Here is a 23,701-nt window from a genome sequence, read left to right on the forward strand (position 1 = left end):
TATAGACCCTAGTCTTAGAGAGGATTTTATTAATTTGACTCCAAAGGCAAGAGAAGTAAAGGCAAAAATAAATGAATGAATATATCAAACTAAAAGCTTCTGCTCAGCAAAAGAAACTGTCAACAAAATAATGAGACAAGCAGCCAAATGAGAAAAGATATTGGCATGAGCGTTTTGCCCCTTCAGCTTAATTATGGCAGGATCCCTGTTCACAAGGCCCTTTTAGTTTTCTTTTGTTTTTCTTGTATTTGTATAATTTCTTTACCTACTCTGTTATCTTCAGAGCTTAGAATTGTATATCATCCTGAAAAAGTACTTTAATATCCTAAGACAAGGATTTTTAGAACATTTGAGATTCCTGCACCTTAAAAATATATTAATTTATAAATAAAAGTGGGTAAAAGGTTTGTATAGCTTTATTAAATACCAACATATGGTTTGGATATCTTTTTTAGAAATCAAATATATAAAATTAACTTTTATCTTAAATGGATATTTTCCACATTATCTTAATACATGTGTGCTAACCCTTATCTGGAATTCCAAAATCCAAAACATCAAAACCTGAAATATTTTTTTTATAAGACCAGGGATGACTTGGATGGAAGGAGGTTATTTAGAACTTTTACTTATCTCTCTGAGTAAATATCCACATTTTAATTATTAATGTGTTTTATCACAAGGTGTTGCCCAAGACTCCACTGGGGTGTTAAATAATATATGGTATGTGTACCATATTGCTTTTTTAAGTTCGACAAGAGCCCGAATTCTGAAACATATGTAATCCCAAAGTTTCCAATAACGGACTTGGCAGTCTCTTTAGGTGCTGACCCATCTAGGCTACTTCTGATTTCTTAATTGAGCCCACTTTTTCTGCCTGCTTAATAGCCCTCCAAAGCCTTTTGGTATCATAGAAGACAGATGGTGAGATTATATGCCAGCGGAGGGCCAGGGTTTATTTCTGTTCACATGTATGCCTGACATCAGGCTCTGGGCCTTGCACGTTGCATGGTCAGTGCTGTTCACCAAGCAGATGTGCTTTGCAGTAAGTGAATTTCCTTCCATTCTCTTTCCCTTTCCCAGCCTGCTTCTGGCCTGGCAGTAGTTCCACTCTGCAGTCGTCAGCAGGAGAGAGGCAGTGTCTTTACGTCACGGCCCAAGTGTGACCCTCTTGCAGGCAGCTCTGAGGGAGGGTGTTGCCCTTTGGACTGAGGGTTACAGATTCTGAGGCCACAGCCAGGCTTCTCAGGAACGAGCGCCATGACCAGTTGGTGTCCTCTGTTTTGGGCACAGGGGGAAAAATTTTAGTGGCACGTGTTCCATGATTTTGTTAATCCTAACTGCTATGGACACGCAGGGATGCTTTGTGTCCCACTTTGATTCTTGCTTCCTCGTTTTCATTTGGTTTTGAAACCCGGCCTGTGGTCTTTCCTAGGCCCCTGGGACCTGGGCAGTGGAACACCTGTTACTTGTCTATCTTTGTGTTTACCAAGAAGAATAGTGTGATGGGAGGAAAATGGATTTGGGAGTCAAACAGAGCCTACATGTTACTTGACTTTTTAAAAATCTTCCCTGGAGGACATACTTAGAGAGAGGAAATGGACAGGGGTGGTGGTGGTGGGGGGGGAGAGATGAAAGAGAAACATCAATCGCCTTCCATACGCTCTCCAACTAGGGATCAAACCCAAAACCCAGGGGTGTGCCCTGACTGGGAATTGAACCGACAACCTTTCGATGCACAGAACAGCACTCAACCAACTGAGCCACTCCGGTCCGGCACATTGCTTGACTTTTGTGAGCCTCAGTAACATCATCTGTCAAGTAAGGATACAATAAGTGAGGATCTGATTGGTTTTAACATAATATTTTAGGCAATATGAGTGTACATCGTAATGCTTAGTAAATGTTGCGTACAGTCCTTCTTTGCCCACAAATGATCACTTTTGTTCCTCACGGCAATCTTAAAAGGCAAGGCAGGGATTATTATTTCCATTTACATATAAAGAAATGGCACCTCTGAGAAGTTAAGTAACATGTGGTAAATAGCACACAGCTAACAAATGGCAGAACCAGAGCTCAAACTTGGGTCTTTTATTCTAAATCCTTTGCCCTTCACTACTGCTCTTCTTCAGTAAAGGGAAATATTTCTGAACATAAAAGCACATTTAGGTAGATTCAGTTTAATTCAGCCAATGCTTTCAGTATGCTGACCTTTACCTTGGGGCTGTAAAAGCCTTGGAAGACTGCTTCTGGGAACTCATGGTATTTCAGAGACAAGGCCTGGGGTGGCTTGGTCAACATATACGGTGGAATCAGAAAACAGTCATGATATTTGGGACCACGGTACTGTTACAAAATCATAAATTTATTTTAAACAGAGAGGACCCTAATAGATCAGCGTATTCATGTTAGGTGTATTGTGTGTGTGTTTGGGTTCAGGGGAACAGCATAAGCGATGTGGGAGGAATCAAGAACATATCATCCGACTGGGAAATAAGATGTAAGTGAATAACATGTTAATAAAGATTTAAATATAGTCAAGAGAGAAGACATATCACAAGGTAGTACCTACGTATATGCTTAATGAATTATGCAGACAGCATTTATTGTAGGAAATCAGAGGAGAGAGCAGTAAGTATACAGGATATATAGTTCCTTGGCCAAGATTTCATTATTTCATGTCAACAGAGGTCGATCTAGAGTGGAGATCCCTTGATTCTCACCTGTAATACTCTCTACACTTTACTACTGTATTGGTCAGACTCCTTCAAGGTGCAAGTGATAGAAACTCAGTGCAAAAGGGGCTTGTGCATGCGTGTACAAACACACACACCCTACCGAGGCAAAACCCTTCTGAGTCATTTAGCTGACACCCCATTAATTATGAGGTTTTCTATTTTAGTTGAACTAGGCACTGAGCTTCAATTATTGTTACCTCCAGTCTTGTCCAGTGGTTCTCTCCATGGTTCCGGGTAGTTTCCTCACTTGCACACACACACACACACACACACACACACACACACATTTGAGTTTATTGGCTCACATAAGTGAAAAGCCCAGTGGGCTGCGCCAGATATCGGAATGATTGGCTTCAGTTCACAGAGGGTATTAGTATTAGGAACCTACAATTCTTAGTTCTGCTTTTTCTGTGTTGGATTCTCTCTCTGGCAGGCTATCCTCTAGGTCAGCGGTTCTCAACCTGTGGGTTGCAACCCTTTTGAGGGTCGAACGACCCTTTCACAGGGGTCGTCTAAGACCATCAGAAAACACATGTTTCTGATGGCAATTCATAACAGTAGCAAAATTACAGTTATGAAGTAGCAACAAAAATAATTTTATGGTTGGGGGTCACCACAACATGAGGACCTGTATTAAAGGGTCGCGGCATTAGGAAGGTTGAGAACCACTGCTCTAGGTGATGGTAGACACAGGCTATCTCTTTCCAACTTATCAACCCCAGCCACACAGTTGATTAGCTTGAAGGAAATAGTTTTCAAAATTTCTGACAAAATCCTGAGGCTGGCTGTCATTGGCCAGCTTTGAGGTGTATGCCTACCTCAAAGTGAAGAAATGTGGACTGAGATTTGGAGAGGAGCGGTTTCCTAAAAAACAAAAAATCTATTTATCGATCGATCTATCTAGATATAGATATAGATATAGATATAGATATAGATATAGATATAGATATAGATATAGATATAGATACATCATTACTTAAAGAGAAAGACTCTAGAAAGTCAAAATGAACATCTGTATAGTACATACAACACATATATAAAACCTGGAACCTCTTAGTAAAAATAATTTAAATAAGAATGTAAGTCTTTCTGCATTTTTACCCACAGTGATTTTAGGTGCTCTTCATCTCTTTGTGTAGCTCTAAGTATATCTGGTATCATTTTTCTTCTATTTGAAGGACTTTTAACATTTCTTGTTTTGCCAGTGACCAATTCTTTCTGAAAAGTCTTTATTTTGCCTTTGTTTTTAAAAGATATTTTCTCTGGGTATAGAATTTTGTCAGCTTTTTTTTGTCAGCACCTTAAAAATATTTCTTGACTGTGAGTTTCACAATGAGAAACCTGCTGTCATCCTTATTTACTTTTTTTGTTGTTGTTCATAAAGTATTTTTCCCCTCTACTTAAAAAAAAAAAAGTCTATTTTAGAGCAGTTTTATGGGTACAGAAAAATTGGGTAGAAGTTACTAAGAACTCTCAAATACTCTCTCTCCACCTGTCCTGTTTCTCCTGTTATTAATGTCTCAGACTGGGGAGGCACATTTGTTACAATTGATGAAGCAATTGTATTACTAACTATAGTCCATAGCGTATAATAGGGTTTACTCTATTGTTTTGTTCCTGTCTCTGACTAGTTTTCAGCAATTTGATTATGATGTGCTTTGGTGTAGTTTTCATCATATTTCTTGGACGTAGGATATGTTGAGCTTCTATCATTTTCATCTAATATGGGAAAGTTTGGCCATAATTTCTTCATATAATTTTTCTGCTCCCCTCCTTCAGGGTCTCCAGTGACATGTATTTTATGCTGCCCCAAAATCTCACTGCTGCTCTGTTCATGTTTTCACAGTGATTATATTTCTTTGTGCTTCATTTTGGATAGGTTCTACTGCGGTGTTTTCAAGATTATTAGTCTTTTCTTCTGCATTGCTCAGTCTGCATTTAATCCCAGTCAGTGTATTTTTCATCTTAGACAGTGTGTTTTTCATCTCTGAGTTCCGTTTGAATCTTCCATATCTCTATTTATTATGTTCAGTCTTTCTTTTAGCTTCTTGAATATATGGAATACAGTGATATTTATTGTTTTAATGTCCTTGTCTACAAATTCTATTATCTGGATAATTTCTTACCCTATTTTAATAGATTTTCCCCCTCATTACTAGTCATATTTTCCTGCTTCTCTGCATGCCTTGAAATTTTTGATTTGCTGTTGTACAGTCTATTTTACTGTGTCGTGTGCCGGATATATAAATATTCTTGAGCTTTGTTCTGGGATGTGGTTAACTTGGAAAAATTTGATTCTTTCACATCTTGGTTTTAAGCTTTGTTTGGTAGGACCAAAGTACTGTCTTATCTTAGTGCTAACTGTTCCTCCCTACCTAGGCAAAACCCTTCTGAGTCATTTAGCTGGCACCCCATTAATTATGAGGTTTTCTATTTTAGTTGAACCAGGCACTGAGCTTCAATTATTGTTACCTCCAGTCTTGTCCAGTGGTTCTCTCCATGGTTTCGGGTAGTGTCCTCACTTGCACACACACACTCATCAGTATTCAGTAGAATGCTCAAATACAGCAGATGTCTGGAGTTCTCTATCTGTAGCTTTCCCCTTTACTGCTGCTTTGGTAAGCTCTCGCATCCTTGGCTCCCTGGCCTCCTAGCTCCCCCTCTTCAACTCAGGGAGACCACCGCTTTGCCTGGGTTCCCCTTCCCTGCATGGTGGTCTCAAAACTCTCCAGGCAGTCAGTTTGGGCAATCATAGGACTTACTGGCTCATTTCTCAACTCTCAGGTGTCCTTGCATTTTGTGGTGTAATGTTCAATATCTTGAGAACAATTGTTTATGTCTAGATTTTTAGTTGTTTCATGTGTGAGGGTAAATTTGCTACTTCCTATTCCAACTTGATTAGAGGCAGATGTCTCCTTGATAAACTCTTAATAATTTAAAGGTTGATGTTGGATTTTCTTGAGATTTTGTTTTTACATGGAAAGTTAGATTTCTTGGAATTTCATTCTCATTTTCCAATCCACAGTCTTCATTTATTTTTCCTGTCTTATAGCACTTGTAAGACGTCCAGTACAAAATCGCAAGGAAGTGATGAAAGTATTCTTATCTTTTATTGTTCCTAAAAAATGCTGAAGTTTACTTTTTATATACAATATTATATTAGTTATATTAATTTCAAGTGTAGAATATAGTGATTTGACATTTTTATGCTTATAATATGACCGTGCCACTAATTCTAGTAATCATCTGTTGCTGCGCAAGCTTATCACAATATTATCGGCTATATTATCCTATAAAAACTATACATGAAAAACAAAGTTTACTTTTGAGTATGATGCATGGTAGATTTTCTTTTTCAGGTTGAGAAAGTTTTTTTCCTATTCTTAGTTTTCTAGGAGTTTTTATTGTGAATGGGTATTGAAATTTATTTAATGATTTTCCAAATCTATCGAGGTGATTATGTTTTTCATCTTTAATCTATTAATGTGGTTAATTACATTTAAGAAATAAACCTGATACTTAAACTTCTGTGCTTGTCTACTACAAATTCTTATTCTTGATGTATTTGTTTTTAATACAATGTAAATTTTGTTTGCTGTTGTTTAGTTTAGGATATTTACAACTAGGATAATGAGCAATTGTTATATAAATTGCCTTACTTGAGTTTATGTTATCCTTATAAAAGGGTACCAGGAAGTGTTTTCTTGTAGATCAGCTTGTATAAAAGAGGAGTTTCCCATTCTTTCAAAGTTGGAAAGAATCATATGAAACCATCTTGATGTAATATGTCTGTTTTTAATTGTTTTCTATATCTTATTTTTAGTGGCTATTAGCCTATATGTTTTCTATTTTTTCTTTCTAACAATTGTTTAAACTAGTTTTTTTCTCTTTTGATTTTTAAATGTCCACTATATTTGTAAATATATTGTTTGTTTCCATCAATCTTGTCAATGGTTTATTATCTCTAGTTCTTAATGTTTTCTTTACATTCACATTTTTATTAATATCTGCTTTCCTCTTTTCTATTTCTTCCTTGTATTTTGCTTCGTTTAAGGTGTCGATTAATAACATCTTGAATTGACTGGTTATAATATTTATTTTTTTAATCTTTTTCTTTAATATATATCTTAAATTAATCCATGAATTTCCTTTAGGTGCCACTTTAAATATATCCCACAAGTGGATGATATGTAATGTATTCATTATTTTTTAGTTATAAATATTTTATCATTCCAATTAAGGTTTCTTCTTTGACCCATCAATTATTTAAAAGTATGGTTTCTGATTTCCAAAAGCATTTTTATAAGTTTTTAAAAGTCTTTTTGTTTTATTTCTAAATGTCTTGATATTAGAATGTAGTCTAATAGTATTTTTGAAGCTTCCTCTGTGGCCTAATAGATGGACTAATTTTTGTAAATCTTTCTTACATGCTTGAAATTATTGTGTATTCTTAGCATCAGGAAAAATGATTCCTGATTCATCATGATTACTTTGTTTTCATCTCATCACATGCTAGTTCAATCCTTTTTGTGTATTATATTCTGTGTGTTTGTGGGGTGAGCTCATCTTCAGAAGGGGTCTTTTTACAAATAGTGAGGAGTATAATCATGTGTACCTTGGGCTATGGAAGTATTTTTATAGATCAACTTTGCACTTTGCTTCTGTTGGGTCTCCTGGATTTCTTGGCCTTCAGATCTGCACTGTGCTGAGGGTAAATCTCTGTGGGAAGTAAAAGCTTGATGTTTTTATTTCTAATAGGATTTCCCCCTCATTTACAGCCCCAACAGATAGCAAACTTTCTTGCCATTTCTCTAGGTCTAGACTGTTAGATGAAATTTTACTGGTCCCCTTTTCAAAGAAAGGGAAGCCCTTATTAAAGAGTAGGAGCCTTATGCTAGAGTCCTGAATCCAGCCAGGCTTGCATGAACCCAGGACTATTACCATCCTAGATACCAGTCTATGGGACCTGCAAACAAGTTGTTTACTCCTTTGGACTAATATCAGGTTCTAATTTCATCAATATTTCTTTGAGTTTGTAGCAGGAGAGTTATATATGGTCTTAGACTTCCATACAGCTGGAGCCAAAAGCTGATCTAATTTCTAAGATGAATAAACAGGTTTAATGATCACCCAAGATCACCCAATTGGAAAATATCCAAGCTGGAATTAAAACCTTCGTGTGATCTACTTCTTATTGGTATGCTTCCTGCTTCCATTTAGCTTTTATATGCTATTTGTTATTGTGAATTTTACATGTCAATCTGACTGGGCCACATGGTGCCAAGAGAGTTGGTCATATATTTTTCTAGGTGTGTCTGGAAGGGTGTTTGTGACTGAAATTGGAATCAGTAGACTGAGTAAAGCAGGTTGCGCTCCCTAAAGCGGGTGGGCCTCACCCAAGCAACTGAAGGTTGGAGTCGAACAAAAAGCTGGGTGAGGGGGAAGGAATCTGACTGCATGTCTGCTTGAGTTGGAGTGACAGCCTTCTCCGGCCCTCCGCCTGGAACTCACCCCTGGCTTGCCTGGTTCTCCGACCTTCAGTCAGGCTGGGACTGCGCTGTGGCTCTCTTAGTCTCCAGCCTGCCAACTGCAGATCTTGGGGCTTCTCAGCCTCCATAATTGTGTAAAAATACATATATATATATTTATGTATATATATGTTATTCTATATTTTATTATACACACACACACACACACACACACACATTCTCTTATTGTTTCTGTTTCTCTGAAGAACCCTAATGAATATAGCATTGTACTACTTTTACATTTATTTATTTGTTATTGAAGCATTTGTTTTTTGCCTAATAGTGTATTAGACACTAAGGGGACAGACAAGAGAAGAGTAAATTAAGAAAGCAGATTCCTTAAAGCTGTTAGATGACTCACAGCTACATAAACCCATTTAGAAAATGTTAAGTAAGAAAAAAAATAGAAGGTAAACTCTGCATGATGGTTAAGATTATGGATGGAGCCCTGGCTGGTGGTTAGAGTATCAGCCCGTAAACCCGAGAGTACTGGGTTCGGTTCCTGCTAAGGGCACATACCTCGGTTGCACTTTGTCCCCGGCCCCGGCTGGGGTCGTGTGGGTGGCAGCCAGTCGATATGTCTCTCTCACGTCAATGTTTCTCTCTCTCTTCCTCCATCTCTCCCTCCCGCTCTATCTGAAGATAAATACAAAAAATGTCCTCAGGTGAGGATAAAAAAAATAAAAGATTATGGATGGAACAAGGGATATAATCATACATTTCGAATTCAGTGGTGCCAGGCTTATTTAGGTGGTTCAATGCCTGAAAATTGAGGTGCTTTTTGTGGTACCACATGAAATTTTAATGCATTTATTTTCATCATGAATCAGGAACCATTTTTTTCCAGGGGAAAGTATGACTAGATTATGTGAGCCACGTGACAGCCACAGCAGTAAGTGTGCATGTTCACGACAAAATAAGCTGAGGAAGGGAGCAATGACTGGCAATCTCTTTGTTAATATTCATTTGTTTTATTACCTGCTTTTGCTCATCAGCATGTATGACAATAGGCACCTGAGACATAAAAACTTTATGGAAAAAATGGCCCTTTCAGAACATTTTCAATTAATTTTTCTGATTTTCAGGGCATCACTGAGGGTTGCTATTCTAATGTGTGCATACCACCACTATGAATTGCATGACTTTTTGGGCGGGAATATAGCTCCCCCCCCCCCAAAAGCTGTTACTTAGCTAAGTGAATATTTCAGTCTGTTTCTTTTAGTTGTCATGATATATTTGGGTGTATTTACTGTAGATTTGGTGCTGGGGAGACTTGAAACTGTCTTCTAGAAATTATCTCTGTAGCTGGGCTGGGGTCTATTGCAAGATAAAACAAAACTTTGGAAACTGACTTGAGGATGATCTGCATAGGCTGGGAAGATGAGGGAATGACGTGAACAGCTGGAAATTCAGAAACAACACCTGCAAATCACAAGATCTGTTCATTATCTTTCTCAGTCTTGGTTACCCATCCCATGCCCTGCATTTTTGTATCCATGGCAATGGATTGGTTTTTGTCTTCCTTATCAGAACATTTTTAAATTAAAATATTGATGCACACTTGCTTGTAAGAATTCTTTGGGGTGATGGAGAACTATTGGGGGTTGGGGGGAAGCAAGAAAAACCATGCTGGTTTTATGTTTTCTCTGCTTGTGCAGAAATTTAATTATCAGGTCGCATCAGTTCTCAGCAGAGTAAATTACAGTCGTGGCCATTAATTTGTATGTAAATGCTGCCATTGTAGGAAAACAACACAACACATGGGGCCCGTCAAGGAATTCCCCTGTAGGAGGCATACAAATTTGAGATCAGAGCTGGAAGGCAACGGGGAGGTGGACAGTTCAGCACTTGCTCTTGTCCAGGTCAGCCCGGCTGCAGTGATGACCCGGCTTCCAGGGAGTGTCAAAGCCAGCTGCTCAGAACACATTTGTACCCCAGAGTCCACACAGTGAGAGATGAGGGCTCCCTGAGTGCAGACACAGGTCTGTTCAGAATATCCCCACCAGCAGATCTAATCACCCTACCCCTCGACGTCGTCCCGATGCCTCTTCTCCTATCTTGGATGATTTTGGCCTGGTGGGGGAAGAGAAGTAAGTCTTAAAGAGGCTAAAGTAGCCCTGGATATAGGGCTGATCCCTTAGGTGGTGAAGAACTAGTAATACAACCCCCGTCCAGAGATGCAAGGAAAATTAGGTGCGGATCTCGGCAAACACTCCTCCTGGTGATAAACATGGTAAACTGACACGGCAGCAGGGGAGTCCAGGTCATGGCAGCACTGTCTGTGTTCAGGGTTAGTCAGCTTTTTCCTTAGTCAGTAGCTGTTGGCTGTTAGCAATAGGGTCCAATAACTAGAGACAGAGAGAGGTTGGACAAGAGATAAGTGAGGGTAGCATTTTAAGGCTTACCTAGGAACTCAGAGTATAAATTAGAAAGCAGACACAGTGGGGATCAGAGAAATGCTGCATTTGGTGTGCACTCTGGCTCTCGGGCATCTTTTCTAGGGCGAGAGCAGGAGGACACGTTCTAGACCTCATTGTCTTAGAGCCTTCTCAGCCGCACAGAAATGGCTCAAGGCTGGGAGTAGTTCAGTCCACAGGGGAGGTCCTCATGCCTCGCAGGGAGGGGGAGGTAAGGCTGCCACGGGATATAGCTTTGCTTGAACAACTTTTGAAAAACTTTATTGAGGTACTATGGAAATACAATAAGCTGCATGCATGTAAAGTATGCAGTTTGGTGAGTTTGACTTATTATAAATGTGAAGCCATCACCAGAATTAAGAAAACTAACATTTGCATCACTCCAAAAGTTTCCTCATGCCCCTTAGTAATCCATTTCTTTCTCACCCCGCCCCAGACAACCACTGGTCTGTTTTCCATCACAATATATTCTTTTAACTTTTCTACAATATTGTATGAATGAAATCATATATGGGTACTTCTTTCCTTCCTTCCTTCCTTCCTTCCTTCCTTCCTTCCTTCCTTCCTTCCTTCCTTCCTTCCTTCCTTCCTTCCTTCTTTCTTTCTTTCTTTCTTTCTTTCTTTCTTTCTCCAGTGTCCTCTTTTTTGACTTTTTCCCCCACTCAGCTAATGCTTTTCAGATTTATCCATGTTATTGAGGTTCATTCCTTTTCATTGCTACCTAGTATTCCATTGTATCAATATATCCCGATTTGTTTATCCATTCACCTGTCACTGCACTTTTGGGTTATTTCCAGATTTTGGCTATTGCAAATATAAGCTTCTGTGAATATTTGCGTGCTCTCTCTCTCTCTCTTTTTTTTTATCCTCACCTGAGGACATTTTTGCGTTTATCTTCAGATAGAGCGAGAGGGAGAGAAGGGAAAAGAGAGAGAGAAACATTGATGTGAGAGAGACACATCCACTGGTTGCCACCCACACGACGCCAACCGGGGCTGGAGACAAATTGCAACCGAGGTACATGCCCTTAGCAGGAACCAAACCAGGGTCTCTTGTCTGCAGGCTGGAGCTCTAACCACTGAGAAAACCAGCCAGGGCTGTGCTTTCTTTTTCTTTGGGAAAAATATCTAACAGTGGAGTAGCTAGGTTATATGGTCAAATGTATGTTTGAATTTTTAAGAAACTACTAAAATTGTTTTACCATTTTACATTTTGACCAGGAATGTACAAGAGCTCCCGATGCTTTATTTCCTTGCCCTTGGTATGGTCGCTTTAAAAAAACTTTATTACTATATCATTTTGGTTTTAATTTGTATTACCCTGATGATCACTGATGTTAAACATCTTTTCATTTGCCTATAGGCCATTTGCACATATTACTTTGTAAAGTGTTGTTTGAAAAGTTTTATTGGGTTGTTTTTATTAAGTTATATTATTATTGAGTTGTAAAGGGTCTTTATGTATTCTGGATATAAGTCTTTTATCTGACATATGTGTGTAAATATTTTCTCTCAGTCAGTGGCTTGCCTTTTCATTTCTTAATGTTTTTTCAAAGAGCAAAAGTTTTAAATTTTGATGAAGTCTAATTTACAATGTTTTCTTTTATGTTTCATGCTTTTGCATATTTTAAAGTTCTATTTTCAATTTATTGTCAGATGTAGAAATAAAAATGATTTGTATATAATGACTGCTAAATTCACTAAGTAGTTTCATCACTGAGGTTAGCTGTAGAATTTTAGTAGATTACCTTTTTTTCAGATTAATGCACATCCCTAGTAAACTAAAAAAAATTTTTTTAATGAAATTGATGTTAATTATTGGCAATAACTTTTCTGTAACTGTTGAGATGATTATTTGATTTTTCTTTTTATTGTTTATTTGTTGCATTATATCAATTGATTTTAGTATTTTAAACCAATTTTGCATTTCTAGAATAAACCTTATGTGGTTATAATGTAGGCTATGTTTAGTATATTACTGAATTTCATTTCTTAATATTTGGGCAAGGATTTTTTTGTAACTATGATCATAAGTTATATTGGTATGTAATTTTCTATAGTTGTGATATCTTTGTCAGGTGTTTGTATTAGGACTATACTGGTTTAATAAAATAGGTTGAGGAATGTTTTTTTTCTACTTTCCATAAGAGTTGTGTGGATATTGGTGATATTTGACATGTATAGAACTCTATATCCCAAGCTGCAGAGCACTATCTTTTCAAGTTCACATTATTGCAATGGAATGTTTGTTCTGTCATAATACAAATGTGTATACTTACAGATTTTTAAAAAGTTTTTCTATCAACTATTGAGAAGGGATTGTTAAAATCTTCAATTTTATTTTGAATTTGTCTATTTCTCCTGTAACTTCTATTAGTTTTTTCACCGTGTATTTTGAAGCCATGTTAATAAGTACATACACACTTAAGATGTTTGTGTCTTGATGAATTGATCACTTTATCATTATAAAATATCCTTTTTTATTTTTTTAAAAATGTATATTTCAGTTATAGTTTATATCTCATATTATTTTTGTGTTACTCTCAGGTGTACAGCATAGTGGTTAGGCAATCATATAGTTTACTGTTTTCCCTGATATTTACAGTACTCACCTGGCACTGTACATAGTTATTATAATATTATTGACTATATTTCCTATGCTGTACTTTTCATCCTTATGACTATTTTGTAACTACCATTTGAAACCCACATGCACTCTTGGTAGAAATTCAGATTGATGTAACCATTATGGAAAACAGTATGGTATTTTTTCAAAAAATTAAAAATGGAACTGCCTTATGACACAGCAATTCCACTTCTAAGTGCACATCCCAAGAAACCCAAAACGCTAATTTGAAAGCATATGTACATCCCTATGTTCATTGCAGTGTTATTTATAGTAGCCAAGATGTAGAACCAAGCCAAGTGTCCATCATTAGATAAATGGATAAACAAGTGGTGGTACATATATACAATGGAATATTACTAGGTCATAAAAAAGAATGAAATCTTATCATTTGCTATATTATGGATGCACCTAGAGGTATTATTCAAGTAAAATATCCTTTTTATTTTAAAAAAAATGTTTTTATTGATTTTAGAGAGAGAGAAACATCAATTACTGCCTCCTGCGTGCCCCTCACTGGGGATCCAGCCTACCACCCAAGCATGTATCCTGACCAGAAATTGAACCAGTGACCTCATGGTGCATGGGACAATGCTCAACCAACTAATCCACACTGGCCAGGGCTAAAACTTTTGTTTTGGAGTCTACTTGGATATTAGTATAACTGCATCAGCTTCCTTATGCTTGCCGTTTACATAACGTATCTTTTTAAATCCTTTTACTTTTAACCTGTTGTGTATCACATAGTTGGGTTTTGCACTTTTATTCAGTTTGAGAATCTCTGCTTTCAAATGGGATATTTATTTCATTTGCATTTAATGTATGAATATTATTGTATACCTTTTGTATTTTCTTTATTCACTGGTTGCTCTGGGAATTACATACACATCCTTAGTTAATCACACTCCACTTTAAGTTAATATTTTACCACTTTGCAACATTTACTCTTTATATTATATCACTTTACAATTATTTTTATTTTGCAACAGCATAAATTATTACCTCATTGTGTTAGTTATCTTATATTTTACTTCTCCATATTTTGTCAACCCCACAATGCAACAGAATATACTTTCTTCATTTATCTGTAGAAAAAGTAAAAGAAGAACACATCAAATATTTTTTGTATTTGCCACATGTTCCAATGTTTAAAAAAGTTTTTTTTTTCTTTATTGATTTTTAGAGAGAGAGGAAGTGAGAGGGAGAGAGAGAGAAACATTGATGAGAGAGAACATTGATTGGCCAACTCCTGCATGCCCCGCTCTGGGGATTTGGCTCACAACCGGGGCATGTGCCCTGACTGGGAATTGAACTGGTAACCTCTCAGTGCATGAGCTGACGCTCAACCATTGAGCCACACCAGCCGGGCTGTTCCAATGTGTTTATTACTTTTGATTCCTTCCGTTGGATTTGAGTTTTACTTTGTTACACATTTTCTTTCACATGAAGAAATTCTTGTAATATTTTTAAAGTGCAGGTCTAATAAATTTTCTATTCATTTATATTAAATATGTTTATTTTGTATTCCTTTTTGAAGAATGTTTTATCTGGATATTGAACTTAGTGTTCACAATTTTTATTTCAGCACCTGGACATGTAATGGCTGGCTTTCACGTTTCTGAGAGAAGTCAGTTTTTATTCGTATTATTATACTCCTGTATGTGATATTTCTCTTTCTTTTCTCACTTTCAGACATTTTACTTCATCTTTCATTTTTCAGCTGCTTGACTCTGATGGGTTTAGCTATTGGACTTTTTAACTTGGTTGCCAAAAATATTTGAATCCATATGTTGTTTTTTCACCAAATTTGAGGGATAGACATTATTAAAAAAATATTTTCCCACACTTTTTGTTATTTTCCTTCTTGCATTCCAATTACGTAGATTTTTGACAACTCCATATGCCATCATTGTTCACTGAGGCTTTATTTTCTCCAAATATATGTTCTTCAACTGGTTACTTTCTATTGAGATCTTTCAACGTTTATTGCTATCTTCAATCAGTTATAACACCAGTCCAGTAATTTTTTTTTTTTTATCCTCACCCAAGAACATTTTTTCCATTTTTTGTTCAGATAGAGTGGGAGGGAGAGAGAGAGAGAAACATTGATGTGAAAGGGACACATCGAGTGGCTGCCACCTGCACGACCCAACCGGGGCCGGGGACAAACTGCAACCAAGGTTCATGCCCTTAGCGGGAACCGAACCTGGGTCTCTCTGGAGAGACCGCAGGCCGACACTCTTAACTGCTAAGCCAAACCGGCCAGGGCATTTTTTTTATTTCAGAAATTTTATTTTCAATTGTGGATATTTATTTTGTTCTATTATATTGTTTCCATTTTTTGCTGAGATTATATTCTGTATATTTATTATGATAACCTCTCCCTTTGATTTTTTCAGTGTATTTATAATGAATGCTTTAAAGATTTTGTCTTCTATAGCCAACATCTGTGGCATCTTCTGGCTGGTTTCCATTGACTGCTTCTTTTCTTGATGATTCACATTTTTCTTGTTTCTTTACATTTTCCTTATTTCTTTATATGTCTAATAATTTTTGTTATACACCGGACAGTAAGGATGAAATGTTGTAGAGGCATTGGATTCTTTCATCTTCCTGTAAAGAATGTTACTTTTTGTTTTAGCCCACAGTTAGATTACTTGTTGATTCTTTTGAGTGTGTGAAGTATTGGTTTTATACTTTGTTACAACGAACTCATTTTCACTTTTACTTTTAGTCTTACTTCTAAGGTTGACGCTTCTAGAGTTTTAATAGAAAACCCGAAGTGTTGACGAAGCCCCTCTAACTTGGCCAGGTTCAGGCTCCCAACTCGGTCACCCTGAGGTGAAGGGAGCCAAACATGTCTGTTCAGATGATTGGCCCTCCTGTTACTTTTTCTGGGTTCTTTGGATTCTTTGCCATGCATTCATCATTCAGGTTTCAGCCAAGTGTGTTTGAGATAACTTCACATGCCGATTTGGGGGTTCCCTCTCTGGGGTTCTCTCCTTTCTGTTTTCCCCCCTATTTCCAGCTGCTCTGGCTGCCCTGAGTTCTGTACACCTCAAGTCAATAGGATTCCGATTTCTGCCTGAGTCCTGGGTGCCCTGTCCCCTACTGGATTGGGAGTACTTTTAGCAGAAAAGCAAGGTAACCATGCATCTCACCCAGTGACGTTTTCCTCTGTCAAAATTTGGATTTCCTCCACTTTCTACCTGTTCTTGCTCATTCTCTGTGCCTTCAAGTAGTTGGTTCACAATGTTTGTGTGTGAATGTATTATTATTATTTGTAGTTTAGTTCAAATCACTTGCTCCACTGTTATCAGAACTGGAATCCTCATATTGTAACTGACTTTTCCCTTACATAATGATCTGCATATTACTAATTTTTATAAAAGATTTTATATTTGACTCACTCATATGTAACCATTACAAGTGCCACCTCTTTGTTTATATATGAAATGAAGTTGTCAAAACATGTCACACAAGGTGCAGGGTGACAAAGCAGGTGTGTGCAGGAGAACCAGCTGCTAATTCTTCCCCTGCCACTAACTGGCTATCTGACTACAAATAAGTCTCGTAAGTGGTCTCATCCTTAGGTTCTATTCTCTAGAATGAGGGAGTTGGGTTACGTCAAAAATTGTCAAACTTCTAAAAAGTGTCAGGATTCTTATTTTTTCTTCTTTCCAACAGAATCTTACAAAAATATAAACCATATTAAAGCAAACTAGCCCTGCCTGTGGATGGTGCACAGCTCAGCCTGCTCAGAGCAGCCGCCCCGTCGCCACGCGGACAGTGGCATTTATGGGGCCTGCACTCCAGGGGCACAGACTGAAACAAAGCAAGGCTGGACGGTTTCTTTTTAAAAATGTTTTTCGATTCCGCCTGAATCCAAGAATGGCTGGATGGTGCCTCCGGAAATGTGGTCATTTTCTTAGGATCTGAAATGTGCAGTTGTTGCTTTAGACCTCCCTTCTGCTTTGTCACTTGAACTAACATTTTACTCGTATTCTGGCCTCATCCAGTCACCGTGGGCAGACACTTGCTGTGGCTATTTGTGAAATATGGAATATAAGGGATTTCCTGCAATTGTAGCTAAAAGTAGCTCCGCGGGTACTGCACCGCCATGCACAACCCACCCCATCTATCTTTACTCCCGTCTCCAGGGTGTGAGCGGCACTTCCATCCACCTAATCGCACCTATGTGGGTGGGAAGGAATTAATAATCTTGGAGGAGCAGACAGGCTTAAGGAATAATCGCCTTGCATTACCAGTTAGTTGGTGGTTTTGTGGTCTTCAAGGAAGCAACAGAATGAACAGGTGCTGGGCACTGCCCACACCCAGACGGCACTGCCAGCTCTTACAGGGGTGCTCCACCTCCGGACTTGGGAAGGAGGGTGGAGAGGGAAGGAAGGTCATAAAACCCACAGCATCAACTTAATCTTCTCCTCTCCCATCCTTGTGTCTTCTACCCTTCTCCACAACAACTCTGGCTTTCAGGTTAGACGCTGCATGAACACACACATTCTTTCCTTGACAGGTAAATACAAAGCTTTATAAAAGGGGTTCTACACAGGCTCTTTCATAATGAGGTGTAATAATAACAACATTCAACATATCATATGCTGGGCATGTGCCAAGTTTCTTTCTATGGTTTATCTCACTTAGTCTCTCAACAATTTTAAGAATTAAGGATTATTAAAATAAAAAAACACTGCTGTTTAGAAAGATTGAGGAACTAGCTTAGGTGTCAAAATAGCAAATAGGAGATTCAAACTCAGGCAGCTTGACTCTAGATTCCACATCCGTAACCACTGTAGCTCTTAACTGATGTTACACTCGACAGGGACCCACCTTCCCCTCCTGAATTTGCAAGATGAAGATATCATTTCCTCTGCTCCTATCTATTTAAAATAGAAAAAAAACCACTAAAGTTAGAGAAAGAGATGATCTGACTTCATGGAAGTAGGGACTCGATAGTGATGGGTCTACAGATAGCTCGCTCTGCGTGCCAAAGTCATGAGCTTCCTGCCGGTGCAAGAAGCCCAGAGTGGCACCCCGGTGGTGTGTGATCAAAGGGATGAGGCTGGGTAGCTGTGCATCAGAAAGACTGCGGAAGAGTCTGGTATGTGGAAGTATCTAAGATCTCTCTGAATTCTGTAATTGAGGACGCGAACAATCATAACCTCAAGATGTATCCACATCCATGGCAATTGTGCAACTTCTTCCTGTTATTTTAACAAGCTAATTGGATGAAGGGGTGAAGATTTTATACAAATCCTCACCGCGCTGTTTCCCAGGAACTTAGCTTGAAAGGGGTTTGAAGTTGGTATTTGATATGGCATTTTAGGAAGGACTATCTTATCTCTGAAGTAAGTGCCACAACTTAGATGAGACTTTGTGATTTTCAGAGATTTAAGTTGAATGAAAGCCAGATCCATTATTTGGTTGTTGACATAGACTCAGGACAAGGCGAGTAGCTGGGATCCTTCAAAAAGATGAGTCAAGATTTGAATTGGAAAAAAACAGCTCATTGGTGAGAGAGCTTGGAAAATAATGGAGCAAATCATTGACGAGGTTCACTGGAGACCCACGTTTGTTCCTCACATGATATAACTGTGGGCAAAACACTTTGCCTCTTCAGGCTTTGGTTTCTCTTTGTGAGCATGAGGGAATAGATAGATGCTTATGAAAATTCTTTCCAGCCCCAGCTATGTGATTTTTGTTTTCTTAGCAATAAAACACAGTTGTATAGATTTTGACCAGGATTTAAGAAGTTTTTTCCTTGAGGCAGCAGATGGTAGAGGGAGCATAATGCGGTCATTCATAACACTGACTTTGGAACAAGACAGGTTTGGCTTGAATATTGGTTTCACTATTTATTAATTGTTCTGATTGTGGCAAATGTACTCACCTCACTGTGCCTCACTTTCCCCATTCATACAATGGGGCTAGTAAAGTACCTATTTCATTAAGGGTTATTGTGAGGAGGAAATATATTGACACATGTAAAGTTCTAGAACAATGTTTGGCACATACTAAATGCTGTATGTGGGACTGATTTTATCATTGTAATAGTGCCACCATTGACTTCTGTTGCCGCATAGCAGTTTCCAGGAAGGATGGAAGTTTCGCTTTTTAGGCAGAGAATTTCCTGAGATCTGGGGAGTAAGGCTCAGAAGGGCAGGTGTTACCGTCCCGCAAGGAGCAGGAGCCAGGGTTCTGTTGCTTGCCTGCAAGCACTCACTCCCACACGGACTGGCCCTTCTTCTCGCTGCTCTTCTGTTTTCACAAAGGAGCCAACCTCCTGGCAGGTTTCGGGGTGGAAGCGGCAGAGTTCCCCTCACCTTCCTCTGAAACGGAAGCTAGATAATGGCCGTAGTGTCCTGGTGCAGTGATGTCCGATGGTGTGCACAGCGACTAAGAATCTAGGTCCTGAGTTTAAGACTAAGCTTTGTTACTTTGCTGCCTCGGGCAACTTCCTTAACTTCTCTGGGCCTCTGTTTCCTCTCTCTACAACAGGAATAATAATCTCTACTCCTGTCACAGCTGTTGCTGTGACAATTAATTGAGATAATATATGCAAAGTCCCAAGAAAGGTACCTGGCGTATAGTATGTGTTTAGTAAGTAGGAAATGTTACAATTACTATTATGATTATTTTATCAAGGGAGAAGAATCTTGCTCTTGGGTGATCAGTGACTCACTGGAAAGAAAAAAACACAACTCAAGGACCACATAGTAGTAAATGAGTGAATTCTAATTACTGATGTAATACGTGGGGAAAAATATCCATGAGCTAACTCACTTAATTTGAAATTGATGACTAGTTAACTTTAAAAAATGCCTGCCTAGCAAATACAAGAGGAATCTCAGAGACAAAAAGATCTCCAAATGGATGCCTAATCCAACCACCCCTCCTGCGTGTATATTCCCCTGACTCCCTCCTGGGTGCTTAGCTGGCTCTGTTCTCTAAAGGTGGATTTAAAATGTTCTCCAATATGTCTCTGGATGTCTCTGCTATGTGATGGTTCACCCTGTACCGGAGTACAATGTCCAGCACGTTGAGACGCGAGCGGACTGCTCATTGTGATGGTTTTCTGTTGGGATGTATTGGAGTATTCATGGGAAATCTAGTCTCTTCTGACACTTAGCTTTCCAGGTCCTCCCCTGGCACTGGTCACAGCCGATACAACTGAGTCACCTGACCACAATGTGCTCTCGTGTTCTTGGACTAGCTGCTCCAAAAAAGAGAGAAACACATAAAATTTTAATGCTTGTGGGCAGGAAGTTTGGAGTTGGGAGTTGGGAAATTTAGATCTAGAAAAGTCCTGGGAAATGATCCAGATGTTAGAAATGATTCCCAAATTATGAAGCAGGGCCAGAGAGGCTACGGGACTTGGCTATAGGGATTCAGCTAGTTCATGTGAGTATACAGAACAAGAATGATTTTCATCACCTCTCTGGTTCTCCAGTGTGGTGACCAGAAATGTGGCCTCAAGAGACAGGCTGCCTTGATTCTACCGCTTATTGGCAGTGTGGTCTTCAGCCAGTTCTTCAGGCAGGACTTCTCCCTGCCTCAACTTTCTTACTTGGAAAATGGGAACAATGATAGGGATTTTGTGTGGATTAAATGAGATATTATGTGTAAGGCACTTAGGACAGTTCCTGGCACATTAAAAAGTATTTAAAAAGTGTCTGTTGTTATTACTAGTCTTCCAAAGAACCTCAAAAATATCAACTCTTAAATAAGCCAGAGAATAAATGTTTTGACCCGGCTGGTGTTTAAAGTATTTTCTCTCACTTGAAATATGTCCTTTCAATTTCTTCTGAGCTTCTGATGCAGGAGCCATCTCCAGGAGCCATCTGTGAATCAACCACATTCTTCCCCAGGATCCTTGTGTGACTTTTGGATGAAAGGAGGAAATTTTCAAAAAATAATTTTTTATTATTTATCATTTCCATGTCACATTCAGAAAATATTTATGGAATATCAAGAACAAAATAAATTGTCAATCAAAATAGATCCAGAGACATGGAAGTAGGGAACAGACTGACAAACCTCAGAGGGAAGGGGGTGGGGGGAGTTGGGAAGAGATAAACCAAAGAACTTACATGCATGTATGCACAATCAGTAGACACAGACAATAGTTTGGGGAAAGCAGGAGAGGGAGTGGGAGCAGGGAGGCAAAAAAGGGGGGGCTTCTGTAATACTTTCAACAATAAAGATTTTTTAAAAAGGCAGATATTTACAGAGTAGTCTTCCCTGTGCCTCGCACAAAGATCGGGCCTGCAGGGATGCAGAGGTGGGCAGTCTGATGTGCCCTCACCCTCGTGATGTGCATGGGGTAGGTGGAATGGCTGGCAATTAAACAGGGCATTCTGCCACAGCCCTGGAGGGGGCACTGCCAGGGGGGACAGAGATATTTCACAGCACGTGGAAGGAGCCCTAAACATAATTACATAATTTAAGGGGTCAAGGAAGGGCTTACTGGGAGAAGTGATGTCTATGCTGAGACCTGAATGTGAGCTAGATTCGTGACCACTCTGGATGGGGGCTGAAGAGCGTTTCAGGCACAGGGAACGTGTCCATGCAGGGGCCTCAGGGTTGGGGTAAAACACTGTGTATTCACCAATTTATTCAACACTTAACAAGTGTCTATTAAGCAGTCACTATGCAATAAGCATTGTTTTATATAATGGGCACACGTCGGTTAACAAACGGGTGATGTCTATTTCTATGGAAGTTACGGGGGAGAGGAGGGACATGAAGATGAAAGGTGCTGTGAGGAGAACTGCTGAAGGATGAATGATCAGGAAAGCGATCAGGGTAAAGTCGAGTTGACAACTGACTGGTGAGAGGAGTCGGGGAGGAGAGGGTTCCAGGCAGAAGGATCAACAAAGGCAAAGAACACAAAGGCAGGATTGATCTGTGCATGTTGGAGAAACTGAGAGGACCCATGTGCTGGGAGGTGAGGAGTGTGGGAAAGCGGTACAAACAATTCAAAGGGTATTTGGGTTGGCTTGTTGGTATTGAGAAAGGCATCAGAACATTTCTAGTAGAAACAAGATCTCTCTCTCTGTCTCACACACACAGTATGGATGTCTCCTTTTGTAACCAGGAAGCTTTTGGAAAATCTCAGTTGCAAATCTCAGTGGCCCTGTGGGTTTTCATGGCTGAGACGAAGCCAAGCGCATCCTTCCTGTCATGACTAGATCTGCACATAAGGCACACGCACAGATAAGTGTCCTCTTCCCCGTTAGGAGCACAAGTCGGCCACATAAGGGATCAGCAGGGTTGCCAGCTCAGCAAGAGGCTCATTGTGTTGATTAGGGCTGTCCCAAGAGTTTCTCCTGGGTTCTGGCCACATACTTCTTATTACCCTCATGAGCCTTCTCTTCCTGTTTTATTCAGTTGGATTCAAATTTGCGTTTCAACCATGCTTTGCATTCTTTCCGTCCTGTTTGGGGTGGCTTGATCCAGACTAACGGTCCCCGCTCTTCTGTCTCTCTGACGTCTATCTCTGCGTGTGGGCCCTGCAGGAGGCTGACGGGCTCTTGTCTGCTCTCAGTCAACAGCTTTGGAGATGATGGAGAGCTGTGCACATCTTCTGACACTGACGAGGAGGTGATCAGACAGTTCGAGATTTCTGTGTCCCGGTCCCAGAGCTTCCGTTCCAGAACGTCTGAGAAAGGCAAGCACACAGGATCGGAGCAGAAACCCAAAGTCCGCCGCTTGCTCTCTGCCAGCGACGAGGACAGCACGCAAGTGTCTGCCAGTGCAGGTATTCTTTGCATCAGACCCTTCCTCTCGCTAGACCAGGGGCGGCCCATGCGAAGAACGTCCGAGTCACCTACCCTCTGCACCTGCACCTGCAGACCGGAGAGGGAGAGAAAACGGCGGGACCCAGAGGCAGGGGCAGGGAAAGGGCCGCTCTGAACCCTCGGGCAGCTGGGGGAGGGACCAGACGGCACTTGTCAAGCTTTCTAACACCGCGTTCCCTTCTGATGAGTAGGAGAACTTCACGTTCCCTTCCGCTGACACTGAGACCCTGCGCCTTGTCTCCACGGCAGTGGTGGAGTCTGTTCTCCCCATAGCTATGTAACCGCAATACTTTTAAGTCTTTCTTTGCATACTTTGTATTATTAAGGTAATAGATAGGTTTCATTTCCAAATAAAAACATGTACTATAATAATATTGAATAACCCTTCTCAAACAACACGTGCCCCGCTCCCTCTCCCTCATCCCTGTAGTTTTGGGCCCCACCCCCATTTCACAAGAGACCACTGGGCAAGGGCCAAGGTCTGACGCCTCCCTCCAGCATCTTTATACTAAGACCACCGTCCTCGAGGGGAGGGAGGGCACCGGCCAAGTAGGCACAGTTTGTGACAAGGGAAG

At 39.6% G+C, this 23,701-nt stretch overlaps 1 protein-coding gene across 1 annotated transcript in view; it reads left to right on the plus strand.

Annotated features, from left to right (window-relative positions):
• The window catches only part of SYT16 (synaptotagmin 16), a 98,703-nt gene that overhangs the window by 44,112 nt on the left and 30,890 nt on the right, over positions 1-23,701 (plus strand). Inside the window, exon 2 of the mRNA XM_036277918.1 lies at positions 22,874-23,086. Within this exon, the coding sequence (XP_036133811.1) occupies positions 22,874-23,086 (213 nt within the window). The remainder of the gene's footprint in view (positions 1-22,873; positions 23,087-23,701) is intronic.

Source organism: Molossus molossus, unplaced genomic scaffold (assembly GCF_014108415.1).
Source record: "Molossus molossus isolate mMolMol1 unplaced genomic scaffold, mMolMol1.p scaffold_m16_p_1, whole genome shotgun sequence".
NCBI lineage: Eukaryota > Metazoa > Chordata > Mammalia > Chiroptera > Molossidae > Molossus > Molossus molossus.